We start from the raw sequence: 21,923 nt of genomic DNA, 5'->3' as shown, positions 1-21,923 counted from the left end.
ATGTGTCTGCTTCCTTCTGAAGAAAGTACAGCAGGAACTTCCACACCAATTTGCCTTCCTTCTTTGAAGTTAAAAACTACTTTGGAAAGGTTGCCTGCCCATGTGAAGATAGATAATGAATCTCTTATTTTGATTTGCTCATGAGTTTTTTTGCTCTACCTATTAGACTGTCTTTATCTCGATCCATAAATTTTACCACTTTTATTTTTCCAATTCTAAACCCCATCCCAGTGTGAGGGGAGTGAGCAGGCGGGTGTGTGGGTCTTGGTTGTCAGCTGGGGTTAAATCTAAGCAATTCCCTATTATACCAAGATCATCATAGGCAGGTGACATTGTGCATTTCCTAAACAAACAATCCTCCTTTTGGTATTAATTTAAAATTAAACTGTTGTGGTCCTGATTTGCAATCTATTTAAAGGAGTATAATTTCACTGGGATCTTTCTGTCATTCTGTGATCTATTTAAAAAGTACTTAATTGACAGGAGAAAAATATTTGGATTCATGAAATAGTAAAGAAGTTAAGTGACAGACTTTCTAAGAGCTGCTCACAGATGATATAATGTGTGCATCGAAAAAGAAAAAGAATTGCTAAACTAAAACAGTAGTATCCTACAGTCCTATGCTGAGCAATAGTGTCAATTTATATAGACAGATTTTGTCTTCTGCAGTTTGTAAGAAACAATAGGAAGAAAATAACAGCAGAGGAAGCTGTCTGTTTAGAAAGTGCTGAAACATTTGCAGAACTTACCTGTTGTGTTCTGCTTCACAACTTGCTCTGTCACGAGTCAACATCCAGCAATACAAGTATGGATCTCTGTGCTTCTCATCAGTCTCTTACTCATTAACTTTGATTATTTTGATGTGCAGCCATGTCTCAAGACCAAGTTCTGTGTGGCTCTAAATTATTCTCCCAATGACAGTGTTATTTACTTTCAATAAAATATTAGCTCAAAATTAGGTATTGGGTATTTTCAATATAGAATGAAACTATGTTACTATTCATAGAAAATATTAACCTACTGTTTTTTCTTAAAGTTGAGAGATAAGCTGCAAAAAGTGCTTTTTGCTTTTACTTTTCTGGTACTTCTTGTCATTTCATGCAAATAGTTCATTTATTGATATAGACCACCAAAACGTTTATTGTTTTTAAAATCATAAAAGACATAATTTCCACTGTCAATTAAATATGGAAAGTTCTTGCCTGTATTACAAAAATGCATAGAACTTGTGAATTGCCACATTATACGAAATCTAAATTTCAGTTATACATATGTGTATATGTGTGTGTATTTAAAATCCTCAGCATCCGTCCTAACTAACACATTTGTGCAGAGTGCATATGCACTCGAAGGCTTACTGATTTTAATGCAGCTGTCAAGAACTGCACTCATGCAACAGTTTGCTGGTTTGCAGTCTTGGTGAAAAGATTTCACTGGACCAAATCGTCCTCCAGCCTTGTGCTCCGTCTGATAACAGAGGATTTAGATTGTGTGAACTCTGTAGGATAAATGTATGGGACATACATTAGACAGGTAGATTGTACACGGTGAGTACAGTTGAATCCATTATATATTCAGGTGCACAGTGATATAGATCATAGAATCATAGACTTAACCAGGTTGGAAAAGACCTCCTAGACTATCGAAGTCCAACCCTTGGATCCAACCATTGTGCTTACTAGAACGTGGCATTTAGTGCCACATCCAGTCTCACTTTAAAATCCTCCAGGGACAATGCATTAACCACCTCCCTGGGCAGCCTCTTCCAGTTCCTGATTACTCTCACTGTAAAAAATTTCTTCCTAATATCTAACATAAACCTCTCCTGGTGCAGCTTAAGACTGTGCCCTCTGGTCCTACTGTTGGTTGCCTGAGAGAAGAGACTGACACCCACCTGGCTACAACAACCCCCTTTCAGGAAGTTGTAGAGAGCAATAAGAGTCTCCCCCGAACCTCCTCTTCTCCAGTCTAAACAACCCCATCTCCCCTCACCTTTCCTCAGGACTTGTGCTGCTCAAGTCCCTTCAACAACCTCATTACCCTTCTCTGGACCTGCTCCAGCCCCTCAGTGTTCTTTCCAAACTGAGGGGCCCAGAACCACTCTGTGCCCAGCCTGTAGCACTGCAGGGGGTTGTTGTGGCCAAAGTGCAGGACCCAGCACTTGGCCTTATTGAACTTCATCCCATTGGAATCAGCCCATCTCTCAAGTCTATCCAGATCCCTCTGCAGAGCCCTCCTGCCTTCCAGCAGGTCGACACTCCCTCCCAACATGGTGTCATGAGCAAATTTGCTGATGATGGACTCAATCCCCTCATCTAAATCACCAATAAAGATGTTAAACAAATCTTGACCCAGCACAGACCCCTGGGGGACCACATCCACAGCCTAACCCTCATCCACCAGGTGGATCACCTGATCGTAAAAAGAGATCAGGTTGGTCAGACAGGACCTGGCCCTTCTAAACCCATCTGGCTGGGTCTAATCCCTTGTCCATCCTGAAGGTGCTGTGTGGTTGCACTCAGGGTGATCTGCTCCATAACCCTGCCAGGCACGGAGGTCAGGCTGACAGGCCTGTAGTTTGCTTGGTCCTGCTTCCAGCCCTGGATAGGAGACATTTCATAAATACCTTTCAGTGTTTGAAAAATGTGAGACAGGGACATTAAGAGTAAGGTTCTGTTAACACTGCCACTGCCTAGAAGGTGTAGCTGAGACTTCATTAAGATGCTATTGAACCTCCTAGGACTCTTGAGGCCTCATCACAAGTTACCTTAAGAATTTTTGTTCCAAAACTTACCTGTCTCTCCAGAAGGTTTTTATCATTTAAAACTGCCTCCATCTCTTGTAGTCACTTTTAAGAACTCCAAAGGAAGAATCAACTGTCTTCTTTACATGTCCTGCTCCTTCTCTTACCTTGTGATCCCTTTCATGGTAGTTTATTGCCTCTTGTCTCTTGGAAGCTCTGAAAAATAGCCAGACAGATTGATTTTCCACTACTGCCATAAGCTGTTCCTATTAACATGTGAATCATATTTACTTTGTAGATATAATCAAATCACCCAAACAATGTATATCCTTGGTCTGGGGGAAACCCACTAAAGTCAGGTCTAACATCTTTTAATGTTAGCCATACAAACTTGCACATATGTGTACTAGAAATCATGCTTAAATATTAGGCAAAGTTCCCTTCTTTCTGGATTGTGCTTTACAGGAATAAGATCTCAAAGAGAGACACAGGATATTTCTGAATGTTTCAGTGTCAATTATAAAATTTTAGGATTTAAGGAATCAGTAGTATAAACTATTTTAAATGATTTTACTGAAATCCAGTCCATTTCCTCCACAGGTCCTCAAGGAGCACTGTAATTCTGATAGAAATACAAGGAAAGATATGTTAGGAACTCACTGGAAGTGATGTATAAAAATGTCTCAGAACTTGTGTTAACTGCAGGCCATTGACATGGTACAACATAATGGCATGTCTCAAGAAGCTGTAGAATACCATATTTTGATGCATACTTAGGGCATTAACCTGCAGGTTGTTGTCTAAATGCATGGTTGCCTACCAGCTAGTACAGGGAAGGGCGTATCTGCTGATACTACCCTTCCTTTTTGCTATGCAAAGTCATTCGTTTCATTTCCTTTTCTTCTGCTCTTTCTCTCTGCCTTCCTTAGAGAGGTTTCTGAGGAAAACCTTAGTCCTGGAAAAGTTCTGATTCTTTCCCTGCAAAATACTTTAGTATGCAAAGTCCCATTGTGTAAACCTTGTAGCAAAGTCTTGGGAAGGCAGAATTACAGGGCATGACTTCTGGAATGCCAAGCTGTATTCTTCAGCTGCACCTTCTGGCAAAAGTTTCATTGCTATCCCCTTGGATTTTTAAACCTACCTTCTAACAGGTTTGAAAAACGGTTACAATATTTAGCTGCTACAAATTCACCCAGAATCTTTTTATTACCCAGACTTCCCAGCCCACCCCGTTCAAATAAAGCATTAACAGATGTCCAGCCACAATTACACCAACACACATTGCTACCTACAAGCACACCAGTTATTGTACCTTAAAATCCTGCTGGTGGGAAATGGAGGTTTGCATTAAAGCCTTGGGTTTGTAGGTGAATCTATGCCACATTGACTTCTGGCTGCTGTTCTGGATCATTCCTGAGCCTTTCACTCAAACTCTGAAAATGCCATTGAAAATCAGTAGAATAATATTATTAATAATTTGGATGCATATCCTTGCAAGATTCAGTAAGTTTGTTGATGTCATTGTGAAGGTCTTCAAGGACACTACTTTCTTTTGTGTTTTATGAATGTCAATGTTCTGTCCCTGTGTGTAGAAACATATTATATTTCTGGCATCTTGAATCTTCACTGAGTTACATTGCCTTCATGTTGAATATTGTAGTGATCTGAGGTCATTACAATAATTTTGAATTAACTGAGTAAAATGAAAAGTTTATCTTTGAATTAGAGATTGAAATTTTCAATAGCCTCTACTACTATGGAGCGCCTGAAAATTTATGTTACATCTACCCTGGCAATACTTTGCTATTGTTGTGTCTGATTGTTGTTTAGGGAATGTACTCATCAAGCTAACAAAGTTATTTGCCAAAGTTCATGCCAGAATGTGAACTAGAATGAAAAATTTCAGCCCTCAATGAACATTTTGCAGCTTGAGGGGTAATTCTCATCACTCAGAGGTATGCATGGGATTCTCTGTGGAATGGGAAACTGCTGAAACAAAATTTACAATGTGGCATCAACACACATCCTGCAGAAAAAGCAGCCAAGTAAGGCCAGGCTAAATGTTTGGGTCATGATAATTATCTTTTGAGTGTCTCATGACAATGCATATTACTCTATAAAAGTGCATAGCTCTCTTTGAGGAATTTTCAGATTTAGTGATTTGGGGAGAAAGCTGACATTTTGACATTTATGAAAATTTTGGGTGAACGTTTTGGGCAATACATATAAAGGGTGGAAATTATACTGGTTAGTTAATCTCCTTCAACCCTTTACATCATCAAGGCTCTCTAACTCAGGAAAGAGGAAAAGAAACATGGAACCTCTAAACTTTCCCCCCCATTTTATAATCTATAACTGCTGAATTGATAATTTTGAATGTATATAATAAAACTTACTCTAAGGCTGAAACTTTGTATTTCAGATTCAAGCTGAATCAAATTTTTACAGACAACTGTTAACCTCTAGGCCAAAAGTAGATAGGATTGTAATGGAAATGCTGATGAGCTAAGGTAAAGCAACTCTACCAAATGTCAGAGTTTCATCTAGTACATGTGCTGCACTATATTACACCTCTTTGACATACTGTGACACGTGAACAAATCAAAATAACATCAAATACAACGGTGGTGCAGGGATCTAAAAAAGGTGGTGAATGTGAGAAAATCTTCCGTGGTCGAATAAGAATACTATTTTTTAAGACCTCCTTCTTGCAGTGCAATTAATTACTATGTTCATTAATTAATGAACATATTAGCAAAAGAACACCATTACTGACCAGTGGAGACCTGATATATTACCGAGTCAATAAACTATTGAACGTGAAACAGGACCTTCCAGGAGAATTTTTTCTCATAACCTGCAAACACATATATTATTCTTTCATAATCAGCACTTCTTTCATACCCTTATATTTCATATTACTAATTCTTTTAATCACGCATACATAGAGCAGTGTTTTATAGTCTAGCTAATGAGTAAATGAACAGGTGACACTGAGGCTGAGGACCTGAAGTGCCAGCCATAACAGAGCAGCATTTTTTTTCCTCATTAGTTTTTTCCCAGTAAAAGATTGTAAAAGAGCACTAAGATAGGAGGAATAGAGGACTCTTGTACCAGAAATTTGTCAGAGAAATGCAGATATTAAGTGTGTCCATGCACTTTAAGTGTCTATAAATTGCTGTCTGATGCAGATAAATAAGTAAAGAGATCAAACATTTAAAATAACGCTGAGTCTTTTTCATTGTCGGCAGCCAAGGAGTTTAGCTTGGACAAGCTAATGCTGAATGTAATATTTTAAAGGCACTACAGTTAAGATAATTATTTTTTGGTATGGAAAAAGTATGTGAATATGTCTGTTAATTGTTTGGAAAAGGCAAGAATCTTCATAATTCTTTAGTATCTCTGTGGCAATAAGTACCAAGCACCCTTCCCCCACCTTAGCCTGCAAATAATCATTGATTGCATCTAAATCTATAGAGATATCTTTTCCTGGCAGCTCTGGTAGTTACAGTAGATTGTTAATCTGTGAATGATCAGAATAAGCCTCTCTGTCTCAGAAATCTCCATGCAAATTACATCTAAATGCATGCCATAAATTTATTAGTAGCAGTTGGAAGTGCACAGGTCGTCTTCTTTACTGTTTAAAAACATATGTCTGTTACATTATAAAGAGTCTTATTCAATTTATATTCACTTTTCTGGAGAGGTAGCAAGCCCCTGCCAAAGTAAACCTTTGTAATTTTTGCGATAATTTTTAAAAGGAGGATGAGATTTAATAAGGTATATTATTTAAGCAAATTTGAGATCTCTGCATAGAACTGGAGTTTTGGAATTACTACTTTGAAACAGGGAAATATATGTTTAACAAATGGGGAATGTTAATATGTTATGCCTAGTTATTAGAGAAAGTGATAGATGCAAAGGGAAGTTACAGGGTGTTTTTATGAACCAGTCCTGTTCTTGTATCTTGATTGTTTTGGGAACACATCAAATCCATGATTCCTTTCTGCAGCAGTTACATATTAGATGAATCCCCAAAAGGAAACCTGAAAATAACCTTTGGATACCACAGAGAAGGGCAAATACATCTGTAGTTTTCCTTTGTGTATGGTTTTGTTTTCTCATTTTACTTTTGGTTAGAAATTGGTATGTTTCGATGATAAGACATCACTAGTAACCTTTTCTTCATGAAGTTGATGTAAAACCAGGATATTTACCAAACTCCTACAGACTCCTACAATTTTCTTTTTCGTTTTCTTTTTTTTTTCTTTTTTTTTTTTTTTCCCCTAAAGGAAATAGAACAATTCTTCTAAAGATTTTAGGCCTTCCTGGACCATACTGATGTATGTTTTTAAAAGAAAATTAATTTCTGCTTAAAAGAAGGAGCAATGTTAGAAAACCGGGGATTGCTATACAATTCATACTCCTCTTGCACTCAAAGAAAATTTGTATAAGCAGGTAGAAATACATTAATAAGTGTTTTCTATTTCTTTTTCTAGGCTATCCGCTGTACACTGGTAAATTGCACATGTGAATGTTTTCAGCCAGGGAAGATTAACCTGAGAACCTGCGATCAGTGTAAACATGGCTGGGTGGCACATGGTAAGAAATATCTGTTCTGATTTTCTTTTTTCCATTCTGTCTATCTTTACCAGTATCTTTAAATAGTAAGAACTGGAGTGATACAAACAGTAGTGATACCTATTTGTCTACACATGCATGTGTGCGTGCACTGGGTTTGTACATGTGTATGCATGCACATGGGGTTTTTTACAGCAATTCGTAGGATGAAAAAATAAGAGTCTGTTGTTTTGGCAATAGCTTTAAGTGCCTCTGTAGCTCAACAGCTTGTGTACAGCTCAAAAGAGTATTCAAGCCTCCAGGTAATCATGTAATTCTAGCAGGGCTTAGCAGAAAGGCAAAAAGTTTAAAATATGGTTGCAGAGCAGAGTTTATATTGCAAAGTGGCATCAACCAATAAGTCACAGGACCTATTAGAAAATCAAATAGAAGTGTCAAACCCGCAGATCTCATTTGGGGATAAAATTAGTGTATCTTACATGGCTCAATGAAAGTGTGCATATATGATCTGTGAGTTGAACCTCTCTTCTCATGTTTAAGTAGCTCATTAAAGAAAGGAGGAATTAGAATGCCCAGGTCCTATGTAAGGGCATGAAAAATGCATGTTATTTATCCTTTTCAGTTTGTGTATTTGGTGAAGGTTTTTTTCCTGACAGTCATGATTAAACTAGCATGAGAGAGAAAGAGAATGCTGTATTACACCATTAGAAGGCATATAAAGAGGATACCTAAAATGGTTTAATGAAATAAAAGAGTGGAGGGCCAGGGGCAGGGGTGGGAAAGAAAGATTACTTATGTTTGTGGTAGAAATTGCTGTTGGAGTAATTTTTTCTCATGGTGTAGGCTATTGGGACCTAAGCAAGCACAGTCCTCATTCCCCACTTCTATCAGACATTCAGAGACTTCTATTCTATGAATTTTATTTTATTTTGATGAGACCTTGGCTGGACAGTACTTGATTCCCAGGCTGGCATATGGCAGGTGTGAATGCTCAACAAATTCAACAGACTTATAGAGGATCTTTTAAAACATTCACATAAAGGAAAGGAAAGCCAGTATGCTGCAGGCACCATACAGTCCTATGTCACTGCATGATAACGCCTACAGGCTGCCTAGAACACCACCAAGCTGGTAGCTGGTTGCAGATTTAGCATATGCTAGATTATCTAGGGATACAGCTAATATTTTCTCCCTGTATTTCCTAGGAAAATATCTTCATTCATACTATAACCAGATTCACAGTAGAATTGCTAAACCTCACAAAATTTGTATAGTTCAGGCATGCTTCAGGTTTTGTGTAGAATCAGCATCTAAGGTTTTGCTGATCTACAGATAGGGAAAGCACTGTCTAGCTTTTTCTCAGATTGTCCTCCTGTTAAGCAATAGGAATTGTGAGTCCAGTACTTAGATTCTGGCACATGAGCATCCTGAGTTTTCTTTTTAACCAGTACATCTTGGAAGAGTCTAGTTAGATTTTCCTGATAAATTCTTCCCTGTGAGGGGATTGAATTAAAAATCAGAATATATGACAGTAATCTGAGATTACCACAGTGTATATAATAGAAATGTTTCTGGTTTACAAATCTAGAAAGTTGAAAAGTGAATATGGTGATACACCACCTACTCCCATACCTAAGTGCTTAGCATTCCAAATAGAAAACTTAATACAACTATATGTTATTAGCAAGTGTTTGTTTTGCTACTGTGCAAAGTGAATAATGCTCAGATTCAATTTTTTTCTGTGCACTTTGTGTACATTCATCTGCAGTATTTACATTTTATGGCAGAGTGAGACAAGTCAGATATATGTTCTATACACATGAAGCACAGGCTTGTAAGTTACTTCCTGGAGACAGTGATGCATCTGCTTCAGTTCTTGATGGTCACTGTTTTTGAGGGTAGTGTTCAGGAGACAGATCAATTCATTGCACAGGTGGCAACTGAATTTCAAAATTACTGAATCAGGTTGCTGTTCAGAAATCGTTTTCTTTAAACTGTTAGCATGGTACTTTCAGAAATTCTTCCTTGAATGCAAATAGTATTTCCTGCTGCTTTAATTAAAGTGTTTTCTTCTGATTTTTATTAATGAATTTCAACTTGGATCCTTGACACATGATGTAGTGCTTTATTGAATGTAATTTTCAAAGAATAGGTGTTTCCAACAGGAAGTACTGTGCTTATACAGTTCTGATAACCTAGAATCATAATTAAGTGAATAGATCAAAAAATAGCTTGGAATGGAAGTTTCTCATAATGTAATGACTAATCTCTGCAGAGTTAATTCATGTTAATAGCTGCCATATAAAATGTTGGAATTCTTGTGGTGAGGAGGAAAAAGCATAGATTCAGCCCTGTATTATTGCATGTAGCAGCTACGTAGCTGTTTTTTCCTATTTCCCCTTTCTCATGTTTTCCCTCACTCACCTGAAATAAGCTGCACACATCCTGAAAAGAAAGGTTTCCTACAAGTTCAAGTTCGTCTATCTGGAGTTGCCAAAAGTAGGATTGTAAATACATGAACAGATATATCAGAGAAGTACTTTGGTGACAAGATAAATGTTTTTGTTGACAGAAGTTCAGTTTATCAAGTTTTGAGTCTGTTTTACAGTGGTAATCCTAAAGCCAAAAGCTGCACAGAGCATAGCAGCTTTATCAAGTACTTAGACTTCAGGCAGGCAAACAGATAAGGTAGACATATTTTAATTTTTTTTTAATGGTTAAGATACTTTTTATAGTCCATACAGTGAAAAATAAAATCTTATTAAAATCTTTATAGTCAGGTTTTTAAAGAGAATTAATCTTAACCCGGGCAGTTTGGTATTTTGTGGGTTTAAAATAATACAGGAGTAAGATGACTACAAGAAATAAGATTTTCTTGAGTGCTTGATTCCTTCTGCTGTTTTTCTTAAATTAAAAGTAACATGCACTATACTATACTGTGAAGATAGTAATGACATTTTACTAGCTTTAGCACAAAAACAACTTACTCAAACTTTATAGGAAATAATGAAAACCCCCCACTTTATTTGCCATGCCCTTCTTCTAGCAGTAGTATTTTAGCCTATGAGGAAAAAATTAAGGAAGTCTGCAGTAAAAAGGTGTGGATTTCATTGACTCTGCATTTTGCCTTGTATTCATGTCACTGATATCAGAATAGCATCTACCATACTCCTAGCAAAGCCACTAGTACTATACCTTGTCCAACAGATAGAAAGTCCCAATGAAGTATCAATGGGAAATAGAGTTTACCCTCTCATAACTGTTTTGCTCTGAAAAGGTGTGCCAAGGCCACATATGTCACAGTAGACTAAAACTATTACTTCTAACATTCATTCTACTTATTTTAGTTTCAGTATCCCCAGAAAAAAAAACCATCCTCCCACTGTGTAATAGTATTACTAAATTTGTTTGAAATCATTGTCACCTTGTTTCAAAGAGAGTCAGAAAATTAGAAATACCGGTTTTATCTTATCCTGAAAAGGATCACTGGTAAAACTAAGATGATAATGGCACAGTTTTCAGATGATTTTGGCATACTATGCATACCTGGAGTAGCTGAATTTCACACTGTTCCACCTACCCTAGGAAATTAAGTATCCTATGCTCATTCTGCTGTCTCCTTTCTTTTCCTGTGTCCCCACTCCCTGACGCCCTGTCCAGGGCAGGCAGATCCTTAGTCCTTTAGGGGTCTTTGATGTCTTTTTATCTGCATCGTGCCATCAGTACACCTCAAGGCTGAGCAAATTATTCAAGAAAGCTTTAGTACCTCTCTGAGGTATGAGGAGGCCACATATAGCCCCATCCAAGACTGGGCCAGGCCTTCTTTCTAGTAACTTTGAGACTGAATTCCTTTCAGTTTTAATGAAGAAGACATTAACTAGTAGATTTTGGCACATAGGGCACATCCATTACTTTTTTTCTTTTTTCAGAGTAAAATCTGCCATACAGTAAATACCCATTCTCAGAGACTTGCCACGTGAGTTACAGTTTTACCTTGTGAAGGAAGCTTTCTGCTGCTAGTATTTATATAATGCTTGTGCTAGCTTTCTTTGAATGAGACTAAGAATGAAAACAGCAACCTCCACTAGAAAATGGAGAATGTCATAAAGTCAGATGCAAGACAAGACTGTGCCTTCTTCTTTAAGAATTGTTGAGTTTTCTGAATTTCCACATGGCAGGTCATGAAATTGTCAGGTAAAAGAAACATGAGTTCAGGACAAAAGAAGGGAAGGACAGGTAGAAATAAATAAAGAAGAGAAACAAGAATGCTGTGGAGATTTTAGTCATTGCATCTCTCTCCCTTACCTTAAAATTTCTGAAAGGACTTGCTTCACGAAGAAGGTTTAGATTTAAATGTGAGCTGTGTGGGAATGGGGCAGGAATGAAGATGAATGTTATGCTGTAATACAAATCAGCTGGGTTCCTATATTTGTCTCAGTCCAAAGCTGTTAATTGAAAGAAATTCAGGTTTGCAAAGTCAAAGATCATCCCTAAGAAAATAAACCAAAACAGTCTTAGAGTCTCTAAAAGCTGGCAAAACTGCCATGTTATTCTTTACTTTAAAATGGAGATTTTTAAGTAAAGAATAAATTAAAAAAAAAAAAGGGAAGAGAGAAATGTAATCTTAGGATTATAGTTGACTTGTAAAATAATCAGGTTATTTTTGTATCCATCAGATATAAAAACAGTGACAATTTATCATCTCAAACATGCTTGTTTTCTTCTGTTTGATCTATTTGAAATGCTTTAAAATTACTTGAGAACATCACTAAAACATAGTTTCTTCCTTATCTTTAGTTATGTAGATATTTTTAGTGAAGTAATTCGGAACAGTTTGTTGATAACAAAAGGTAGCTTTTCATGACTTTTAGAGTAAAACTGTTTTAGATCTAGTCTGGCTTTTCCCATCTTTTACTGACAAAATCATTTTAATCCAACTGTTATAACTTTCTTTTGACCCTGAAGGCTGAGGCATATTTTTCGTTACTCAGTTGCTTCCAGGAACCTGACAAGATTAACATTAATTACTGGTAAACACTTTTTTAAGTGCCCCCCACCTTCTGTTTATGCCATTCCTTTTTGCTTCCCTTTGGCTGGATTTCCCAAAGTAGCCAATGCAGCACAGAGCAAGTGCACTCTGTTTTCTTGTGGGTTCTCTGACCCAATATCTGGTTTTAAAGCCTGCCACATTTGTAGGAATGATGTGATGTAGTGTTGCTTTGGTTTACTCTGATATGACCCTTAATGCAGGTCATGCTGGGATAAAAACAAATCCAGGTATTAGGGAATCCAAGACAAATATTTTTTCAGAGGTTTATGAGACAGAAAATGACAGAAAAGAAATATGCTTAGGTGCCCTAGGATCAAATAAGAGACCTTCCTTTTCCATCCTTCAGCTGATAGTTATATAACCATATGGTCAAGGGTTTAACCCTTATGCAAATTTGACATCCTCAAGTGTCATTTTCCCTGAAGGTAAGCCACAGGCTCTAATTTAAATGTGTTTACACTCACACCTCCTTGCATTTCACTGAGGATCTGTTCAGGTTAAAATATTTTTTACTCTTCTTCCCTGCCACTGCCAGGACATGTTAACTCAGTCAGTGAGAGGTTAGACCTTTGCCCTGTCTCTCCACCTTTACTGGCTCACAATTCTGGGTTTGAATATGCCAGTGTTCTTCAGACACGGTCAGGTGAGATTATACTGGATATTACATGTTCAGCTAAGGGCCAATCCAGTGTCTAGTAAGCCCTAAACAGACCATGACCCATTCTGAATCATAGTGCCTGTTTCTCCTGAGTTGGGCAAAGTTCACACCTCAAAGTGAAACTCTTTGTCATTGTGAATATTTTTGATTGTCTGAAAAACTTTTAATTTAGTTATCACATTTTTTGCTGTCATGGAATTGTCATTAATACCATCAGATACTCACTGGCAACTCTGAAATACACTTTTTTTAACTATTGTCCCTGTTGATGAGCTATAAAATGCCCATAAAGGTTTAGACTAAAGATATTTCAAGAGTGCAAGATGGTGTTATTTTGGTGCCCATCATTATTGAATTTATATTTTACAGTGAAGACTTAATCTCATTTAGTACACCCAATGCAGTAGGATAAAGTTCTAGGAGATGTCTTGGATAATGGTATCTTACCCTTTCTTCTTAAGGAGAGAATCCAGTAAGGAAACAAGTAGTCTTGCAATGTGCAAGATGGAGCAAAGGCAATCAAAACAATTACTTTAAATTAGCACATGGAATTCCTCTTTCCAGTCACAGTAGAGGCTGCTTTTTGCAAAGGTAGTCAGTGAAATCCATGATCTTACCCCCTTAACAGTGGTGATAGGAAGTTCACTACAACTTCTTAGCTTCAGATGGGAGCAAAAGAGTGTCTGGCGTTCACTTCCTGGATTGCCAGATGATCAGGATAAATTCTGTGAGACTTGGGAATGCAAATCACCAACAGATTTGTGAGGAAGCAGTGTTGGACTTCTGTGATGCACATCCACTCCAAGATGTTCAGGTATCAGTGCCTGTGTGCTTGTCTCTTTTAACATCTATGCTGCTGCACATGAATTGCTGTCATATGCTCACCGCTCTGTCATTTTTTTGAACTTTATTACATCATGAATTTTTATATCTTCTTAACAATCCTTAAAGAAGCTTAATTGTCTATAGGAACATCTTAATTAACTACAGTTCACTAGGTTAACCAGAACACAAATTGAAAGCACTAAATGAAACAAACCCACACAGCTTTATAAGGTTAAAATGGATTTTACTGCAAAAATAAAGAATTGATGCTGCTTTCAGATGTTCAAAGTAGCAATAATACCATGGGTAACTTTACCTCAGCTTTCTGTTTTGCAAATGTGAAATTGAATGAAAAAAAACTTTTTCTTTCTTTTTTAATCTATTAGGAGGAATTTTAGTTTGAGCTATAGCATTATGAGGAAACTTGCCTCAGATTAATTTTGCAGACAATAATGTTACTTTATTATCCAATTTCCATTTAGATTTTAGAAAGAGAAAAGATAAAGCAAAAAATGTATAACGTGAGTCTCAGAGACTTCTCTAATTGTATCCTAATTAATTACAGTCAATTTTTCTGAAGTATGTTTAACAGGAGCTTTGTGAAATGATCACAGTACATGAGTCCGGATGGGAAAAATTGATGTTTGTGAATGGTAGAACTAGTTTTATGAACCAGTCTTCACAGGGTCTGAACATCTTCAACTGTTAGCAACTTTAAGACAGAAAGTTTTTCTGGAAAAACTGAGGTGGTGTAGCACGTGTGAGAGAGCGTTTCATAGGCTTGAACCAGAGAAACACCTCCATGACCTTGGCTTGCCTTTGTGAAATACATCTACAACAATACTCCATCCAAACAGAATTATGTTAACAGGTAGGCAATGCCTGTTGTGTTTTCATTAGGGTTTTCAAGGTTGAATAAAAGATGGAATAGGTTTCCTGGAGAAGTGGTGGAATTTCTCCCCCTTGAAGTATCAAAGACACATCTTGGCAGGATGAATCCAAGGCCCTGCTTTCATTAGAAGGCTGCACCACACAATTAGCAGAAGTCTCTATGAGCCTAGAATTTTTGTGAATCTGTGAATCACAGTTAATGGAATTGAGATGCATTAGGATAAGGATGGAGATCCTTCAAATCCAGTCTACAGTCCAGGTCTCCCAAATGTGCTATTGTGTATAGCATGTTAACCAGATGGTTTTAGGATCATTAAGATACATATTAAACTCTATCTCACCATTGTTAGAGGAGAGGATAGTTTTAAGTAGGTGTTAATGGCTGATCAGAAGGGGGCATTTAGCTCTGGTGTCAAAAGAAAGGAAGTTCAAAGATGAGTGACTAGTCAAAATAATAGAAAGGGATTATTTATTTAGCAGCTTCCATTATAGATTGTAGGTTTCAGCAATGACACTAATAAAAAAACGTCTGATCCAGGAGTCAAATGCAAGAAGAGCCCTGACCATGCCTGCACCATGGGCATAGTTTCTTGTGGTCTGACCATGGTAGACTGAATCAGATGCTGGCAACTGTGTCCACTGACAATCTCAAGCATGGCAAAAGAATGTAGTTTGGTCAAGGGTGCATCCAGGAGCTTCAATCAGAAGCAAAAGAAGATGGGGCTAGAGATGAAACTGAAGACCAGGCTGTTATAGAGGGTAATCTCTGAGGCAGGACTCCAGCCATGCACACCTACAATGTAATTGAGGTAGGAAATGAAGGTCCAGACTTGAGCTTGAATATGGGTTCTGGACCAGTGGACTTAGAATCTAGGGTGGAAATCTCCAGAGAGGCTCACTGGCACAATGGAGACCAACATGTACAAAAGCAGCTGTATGTTGGGATGGTTGCATGATTAATTTACATGTTTTTCTCCATCAGGGTAATCATCAGGATAGTTATGCTGAAGTGCTCTTTTACACAGGCACAAATGCACACACTGACAGATGGGACCACATGGTCCAAATTCCACAGAAGAGGCTCTGTCTCCTCATCCCTACCATGGTCCCCTCAGTCAGGTGTGTTTCTTACTGCAGTTTGCCTAAGCAGGATGTTTGTAGTAGCCCAGAGATTTTTCTGAGAACTTGGGATGAATGTCCTTTATGGCTTGTTCCTTTGAACACATTAGCTATGAACAAGAAAGAAGGAGAAAAAGCCTACTATTTTATTTTTATCATTAATTTAGAGGACCCATTCTGAATCAAAGACATGCTTTTGAGGTACCACTACATAAAGTTAGGTCAAACCTTAATTTTTAGGAGAAAACATTTTGAGAATTTTTTTGCTCATATTTTCTGCTATTGAAGAAAAGAGTTTTGTATAGAAGGAAAACAAAGGAAAACACCTGTTTGGCTTGCAGGAATTGGCCAGGGAGGATGTTTTCCTGACAGGCCAAAAACAACCAGCAAAGGTCCCCGTTAAAAAAAAATCAAGACTCCCCCTCCCTCCCACCTCCCCCCGCCGTGATTTCATGTAAGCATTGGCAGAAACTCTGACAAGCAGTTCTTCATATTTTATTATGTTCTTGTCTGGCAGAATCTCTGTCAGGCAAAACCCTTGTCAGCGGAAAACCTGTCGTAGGATCAGAGGAGACAAAAACAGGTGTCACAGAGGCAGTCAAAACTGAAGGGGAAAAGGAGATTAGGCTAAAGAGAGAAAGGCAGACAATTACATTAATGCCATTGCTTTTATCTTATAGATGTGTGTTATTATCTCAGGGTGCTGAGTGCGCAATTGCCTCAAAGAAAAGTAGACAGGAGACAAGGGGAAACTTGATAGTTATTAACTGAAGAGGCAGTGTGTCAAAGCTGGATGGGGTTCAAAGTTTTGCAAAGGGATAAAAAAATTGCAGACAGCAAGCAACGTCTGTGAACAAACTGTGGTTCTGCTTTTGGCTAAACAAACCTAGTTGCATTCTAAATGTTTCAACTTGGAATCAGATCATAGACATAAAAATTAATGAAAGTTTTCATTCAGTCTTTTTTTTAATAACTTTTGTTTTGTGTACATGCAATGAAGTGCTGGTTTGTTTTTTTTTTTTCCTTTTTTGATCTGTTACAAAAATGTTGTTAGAGCATGAGGCATGGTGAGGCATGAAGACATATATCAGTATAGTTACTGTGTTGTTTGAGTCTGCAACACCTATTACCAACACATGTTTAATTTTAAAATGCTATTAAGAACTCTTTAACTAAGTGTGAACATCTGTACATGCGAGCTGTAAATTAGAACATCACATATGTGTCCCTCTGTCAGAGACTAAATGTGTTTGGCAAATGGTTTCCATTATTAGCTTTTAAATAAAATAAAAGGCATAACGAAAAACTGGTTTTGCTTGTGAATCAGTATTTGCTTTACTTACTCTCCTTCCATGATCTTTTGAAATTCACAAGGCCTTAGGAAATGTTTCTCTGCTATATGGATCAAATTGTGAAAATGATGGAGACAGAAGTAAAATGGACATCACCAAGGGGTACCATATTGTAGCTGAAATTTAGACTGATTCAGGATGTTCAGCCACTCATATCAATGTTAATGTCCCCCGCTCTCTATACTTGTGCCAGGGGTGAATGGGAAAGTTTCTTACACAGTGAAAATATTTGAACCATTACTAGACAGGGATAAATTTTCTGTCCTTGTTCACCTTCTAAGCATGATATTTTTGAGGAGCAATTTCTTCTATCTTCAGAATGCACTTCATTAGACCATGTTGGAGGTCATATTAAGTCTCCATCCTGAGGAAGACTACCTTAGACCACCTCTTATGACTGCAATAGTTTGTCTGTCCCTCCAGCATTTTAGTTATTCCTAAGCACTTTCTGGTTTTGAAAGGATTTCTTGCCTTTTCTTCTGTAGTTAATGGAAAAAAAGAAAATCTTGAACTCTGAGTATTTAAAGCTATTCATGTTCACCACTAAAATGAGCAGCAAACTACAGTGCTCAGTATTGCCACTGTTTTACCATACTCGACATAGTATTGTTGCCACGGTATTATGGAATCATTTTGTGTTGGTACTGGATATTTAATCTTCTAATTTCAGTTTCTGTTGCTGCAAAAAGTGACTCAGTTATTTAGATTTCAAAAATTGTCTCGATACATAATACATATGATTTCTTTTTCATTCATTTTCCTGTTCTTGAATAAATCTAGTAATCATAGAAAGATGATGATGTTTGTAAAATTTTGTGTGATTGTGTGTTTGTTCCAAAATTATTCCTCTTTGGTAAGTTAGGGAACTGGCTAGAGGATATGCGGGAAAATCTGGAGTGGTTATATTGCAAAGCCCAAATTTAAAACTGAAGTGGAATGAGACCCATTGCAACCTATAGATTCTTTTGTTTGGTGTTCTCAGATACACAGCCAGCATAAGTTGAAAGAAAGGGTTTCACTAGACCTTTTCATCCCTCTCTAGGATAATAAAATATTTATCTAGGATCAGAAATTAGCAAGACATATGTGTGTTTACAACTCAGATTGCTTAAAACTAGGATATTTAAAATTCTTCTCTATTCAGTAAAGGCAAAATCTCATGCTTTTATGCTTTTATTGTAGCTATTCAAAAATAATATGAGGCCTCTAAAACAAAAAATTCATCGCTGCATATTTGTATTTCCTTTACTTAAGAAAAGCAAAATCCATTCAGAGGCATGGCTTTTAATTTTGTTCACCTTTTTCACTGCACATTGGAAAGGAAGGGGTCTAAGGGCAATGAGTAAATGTGCTGGGCTGAGCCTATGAACTGCACACAGTATAGATGAAATAAAAAATCTTGTCTCTGTTTTCTGTCTTTTGATAAATTGAAGAAGCACTTAGTCCTATTTTAATGTATCCTTTATACTTAATTTCCTTTGAATTAGAGTCCCAAAACTCCAGTAAAATATAAATGATGAAGTAGATTTCCCCATCCTACTTTACTACATTTAAAAAAATCCAACTACAAATGAAACATAAAAGTTTATTTATTGATTTGTTATAAATAGGGCCGAAGTTGGGGGGGGTTTGCTGGGCTTTTGCATAATAATAATACTGCAGGCTGTAATGTGAAGATTTAAATTGAAACAATTTCAAAGCTCTCTTGACAATTCAGGTTATACTGAGCAGATTTTCTCTAAAATGTTGGGATTTTGTTTACTATTCAAGAAGGTAAAGAGTGAATAAACCAGCATGGGGAGGTTCAGCCTTGAGATTAGTAAGCATTTCTTTATCAAGAGGGGTGGTCAAACCACAGACTTCCTAAAAAGGCAGTTGATGCCCCAAGCCTCTCCCTACTTAAGAAGCATTTGCAAAACACCCTCAATATCATTTAAATGATGATCAGCCCTGCAGGGGTCAGGCATTTGGGATAGATGATCATTATAGGTCCCTTCCAACTGATACATTCTACATTACTATGGTGCGTACTTGGTACTTCAGAGTTGGAAAAACAGCATTAAAATGTTCTTAATTCCTGTACTAATTATCCAGTTAGTAATTTTTGGATGTTGAAGGCAGTCTTCTGTAATGTCTTCTGCCTCCATTTTTTAATGGTAAAAATTTCTGACACAAATACTTGAAATTTGGAATTCACCACAGGAATACTACTTGGGTGAGTGTTTGTCAGAGTAAAACACAAGGGTCTTTCTAGGCCATTCCATGAAAATGTTTATTTCTCAGAAAGTATGTGATTTTAAGATTCATTATATCTCTTCTTCCTGTATCAGAGAACAGCTTTCCATTTATATTGAATTAAAGAATATCAGACTATCAGGAGAGTGCTAAGAACTAAATTGGGCTGTTAAGAAAAGGTTGCACATCCCTGATGCCCTCATAGTCACATTTTTGGAAAAGATTGTGCAAGTTACAACCAAAATGTCACAAACATGTTAAGACTTTTATGTGTGAACTTTTGATCCCACTGAAACTGTACAAAATATGAGTAATACCTCATGCTGCACCAGGAAGGGACTTCCAATGTGTGTTTATGATGTTCAGTCACTGATAGCTGCTTAATAAGGATGCATCTCTTTATGTCATTTTTCAGGTATGATAAAACACATTCTTTTTTTTTGGAAATTTAATCTTGAAGACTCCTAAGCACTTATAAAATCATATGCTACTGCAGTTACTGTTGAATTTATTCACTTGTGAAACAGGACATTCTTCATTAGCATGTATAAATTAAACCAATAGTTTAGAAAAAGATATGATGAGGAATCCCCTATCCACATAAAAGTGTGAGCAACTCAGGACAGAAAAATACAGCTACCTACTCTGAGATTTGGCAAGAATCAGAAAGCTACTACTCTTGTCCATCCAGAAAAAACAATTAGACAGGTCCTTCTTACGTCTTACCTCAAAAAGTATCTCTCAACATGAATGGCCTCTTGAATACATCTAGAACACTGGCATTAGTTCACCATGGGTACCAGAGGAGAAATGAGAAGTGCTACAGAAATCAAGTTCACTCTCTCAGCTGTATCCTTAGCAATCTCTTTTAAAGAAATAAGCTTTTTATAAATTACAAATTAAAGTGAAAATTTTCATTCTCATGACAAGTTGAAGTGGTATCAATAATCAATGATTTGAAAGAATTTCAGATTCTTATGATTCTATTATTTCTCATACGAACACAACTATGTTTCCTTTTTTCCTTTCTTTTCATTTACAACTCTTTTTTTTTTCCCATGTAGCTTGAGGTCTCTTTAGCTTGCAAATGGTCTTACACACACAAGCAATAATATCTGTTTTGTTGTCCTGTATATTACACATTTCAGTACATATCCTGACTTGTAATTCAAAAGGATAAACTTCACTGCTTATTTGTTTATTACGTAATATACAGAATAAGGCCACAATTCAAAATTAGAGATAATTTCATTGTCACTTTGAATGTTATTCCAACATCATACTAATTTGTATTCATGTGTGTGTTTTTAGAAATAGATGTCTATAGATAATGCTGCTTGAAAACTTGAATGGTACAGGTTATCTTATAGAATTTTCTATCCCTTGGTCACAGAGTATGCTCAGTAATTTCAAAGGAATTTTTTTTTAACTTCTATTCCATCTCAGCCTTTCCAAATCTATTATCCTCTCAGTGGTCACCTCACAAGTGAGTATATATCCACAGTTTTCTAATCTTGTTCTAGTCACAGTTATGTAATCTCATTCTAGCTATTAGTTTTGTAATCCACCCAATACTCTTTAGATAAAGATGTATTGTAGTCATTCTGACTTAGATCATAGTAGAATAATGACATTAACATCTTCAGCAAGACAAGTCTTCTTTAGCTGGAAGAACTTTTTTTTTCCTCACAACAGGCATAGTATTTACTGTTAAGTAAAGAGAAAACAAAAATATTACGATATGTTAGAAATACAGTATGATGCAGTGATTAAAAATCACTGAGGATTCAGAAAATAACCATTCATGTCTTGGCCAGTTAACATCTTCAGACCCTACTGTCATTCTCTAAGACTGAAGGTGGAAAGTTCGTGGTCATCCAGATCTGCTCAATAGTTTCAATAGTCTGGTAGACGGTGTTGTATCCATTAACACTAATATTATTTGCAGCATTTCTGTTGTGAGTAATGACAGTATTAAAAAGAAATATTTTATTTTACTCCTTCCAAAGGTTGTCCCCCAGGTACACATATATACATATCATCACACATACAGCACAACCTGCACAGTAACAAAATCAATTTTCTTGGCTTTTCTGGCTGGTAATTTGATGAGACATCTGTTATGGTATTATTGAAATAACAATTTTAGAAAAATACCATGCATAAAAGGGGTGAAAAAAAAAGTAGGACAGTATTTAACCTGTTTAAGCTTCAGTCAAATCCCATTCATTAGACCTTGTAAATAAATGAGTCCCACACCACGAAGCCTACATAGTCAAAGTACTTTGGAAGAAGAGCTTTTGAAAGGAAAAATCTCACCCTTCACATTCTGCACTATAAATGTTCTGTGGAGAGACATAGTACTGCAGTCCCTAGGCTTGCCAATTCCTTATCTTCTTTGAATGTTAAATTAATATTTAAAGCTGTTTATTCAAAGTTGACTTAGCCAGTAGAATAGGAAAGATCAGA

General features: G+C 36.8%; 1 protein-coding gene across 4 annotated transcripts in view; it reads left to right on the top strand.

Moving 5' to 3' along the window:
* Positions 1-21,923, top strand: part of BNC2 (basonuclin zinc finger protein 2) — a 330,641-nt gene that overhangs the window by 198,892 nt on the left and 109,826 nt on the right. For all 4 annotated transcript variants that reach the window (XM_071580801.1, XM_071580802.1, XM_071580800.1 and 1 more), the window contains exon 3: positions 7,243-7,345. In XM_071580801.1, coding sequence (XP_071436902.1) covers positions 7,243-7,345 — 103 coding nt within the window. The remainder of the gene's footprint in view (positions 1-7,242; positions 7,346-21,923) is intronic.

Source organism: Pithys albifrons, chromosome Z (genome assembly GCF_047495875.1).
Source record: "Pithys albifrons albifrons isolate INPA30051 chromosome Z, PitAlb_v1, whole genome shotgun sequence".
NCBI lineage: Eukaryota > Metazoa > Chordata > Aves > Passeriformes > Thamnophilidae > Pithys > Pithys albifrons.
The sequence above is the reverse complement of the archived record's forward strand: the minus strand, read 5'-3'. Positions and strand labels throughout refer to the sequence as shown.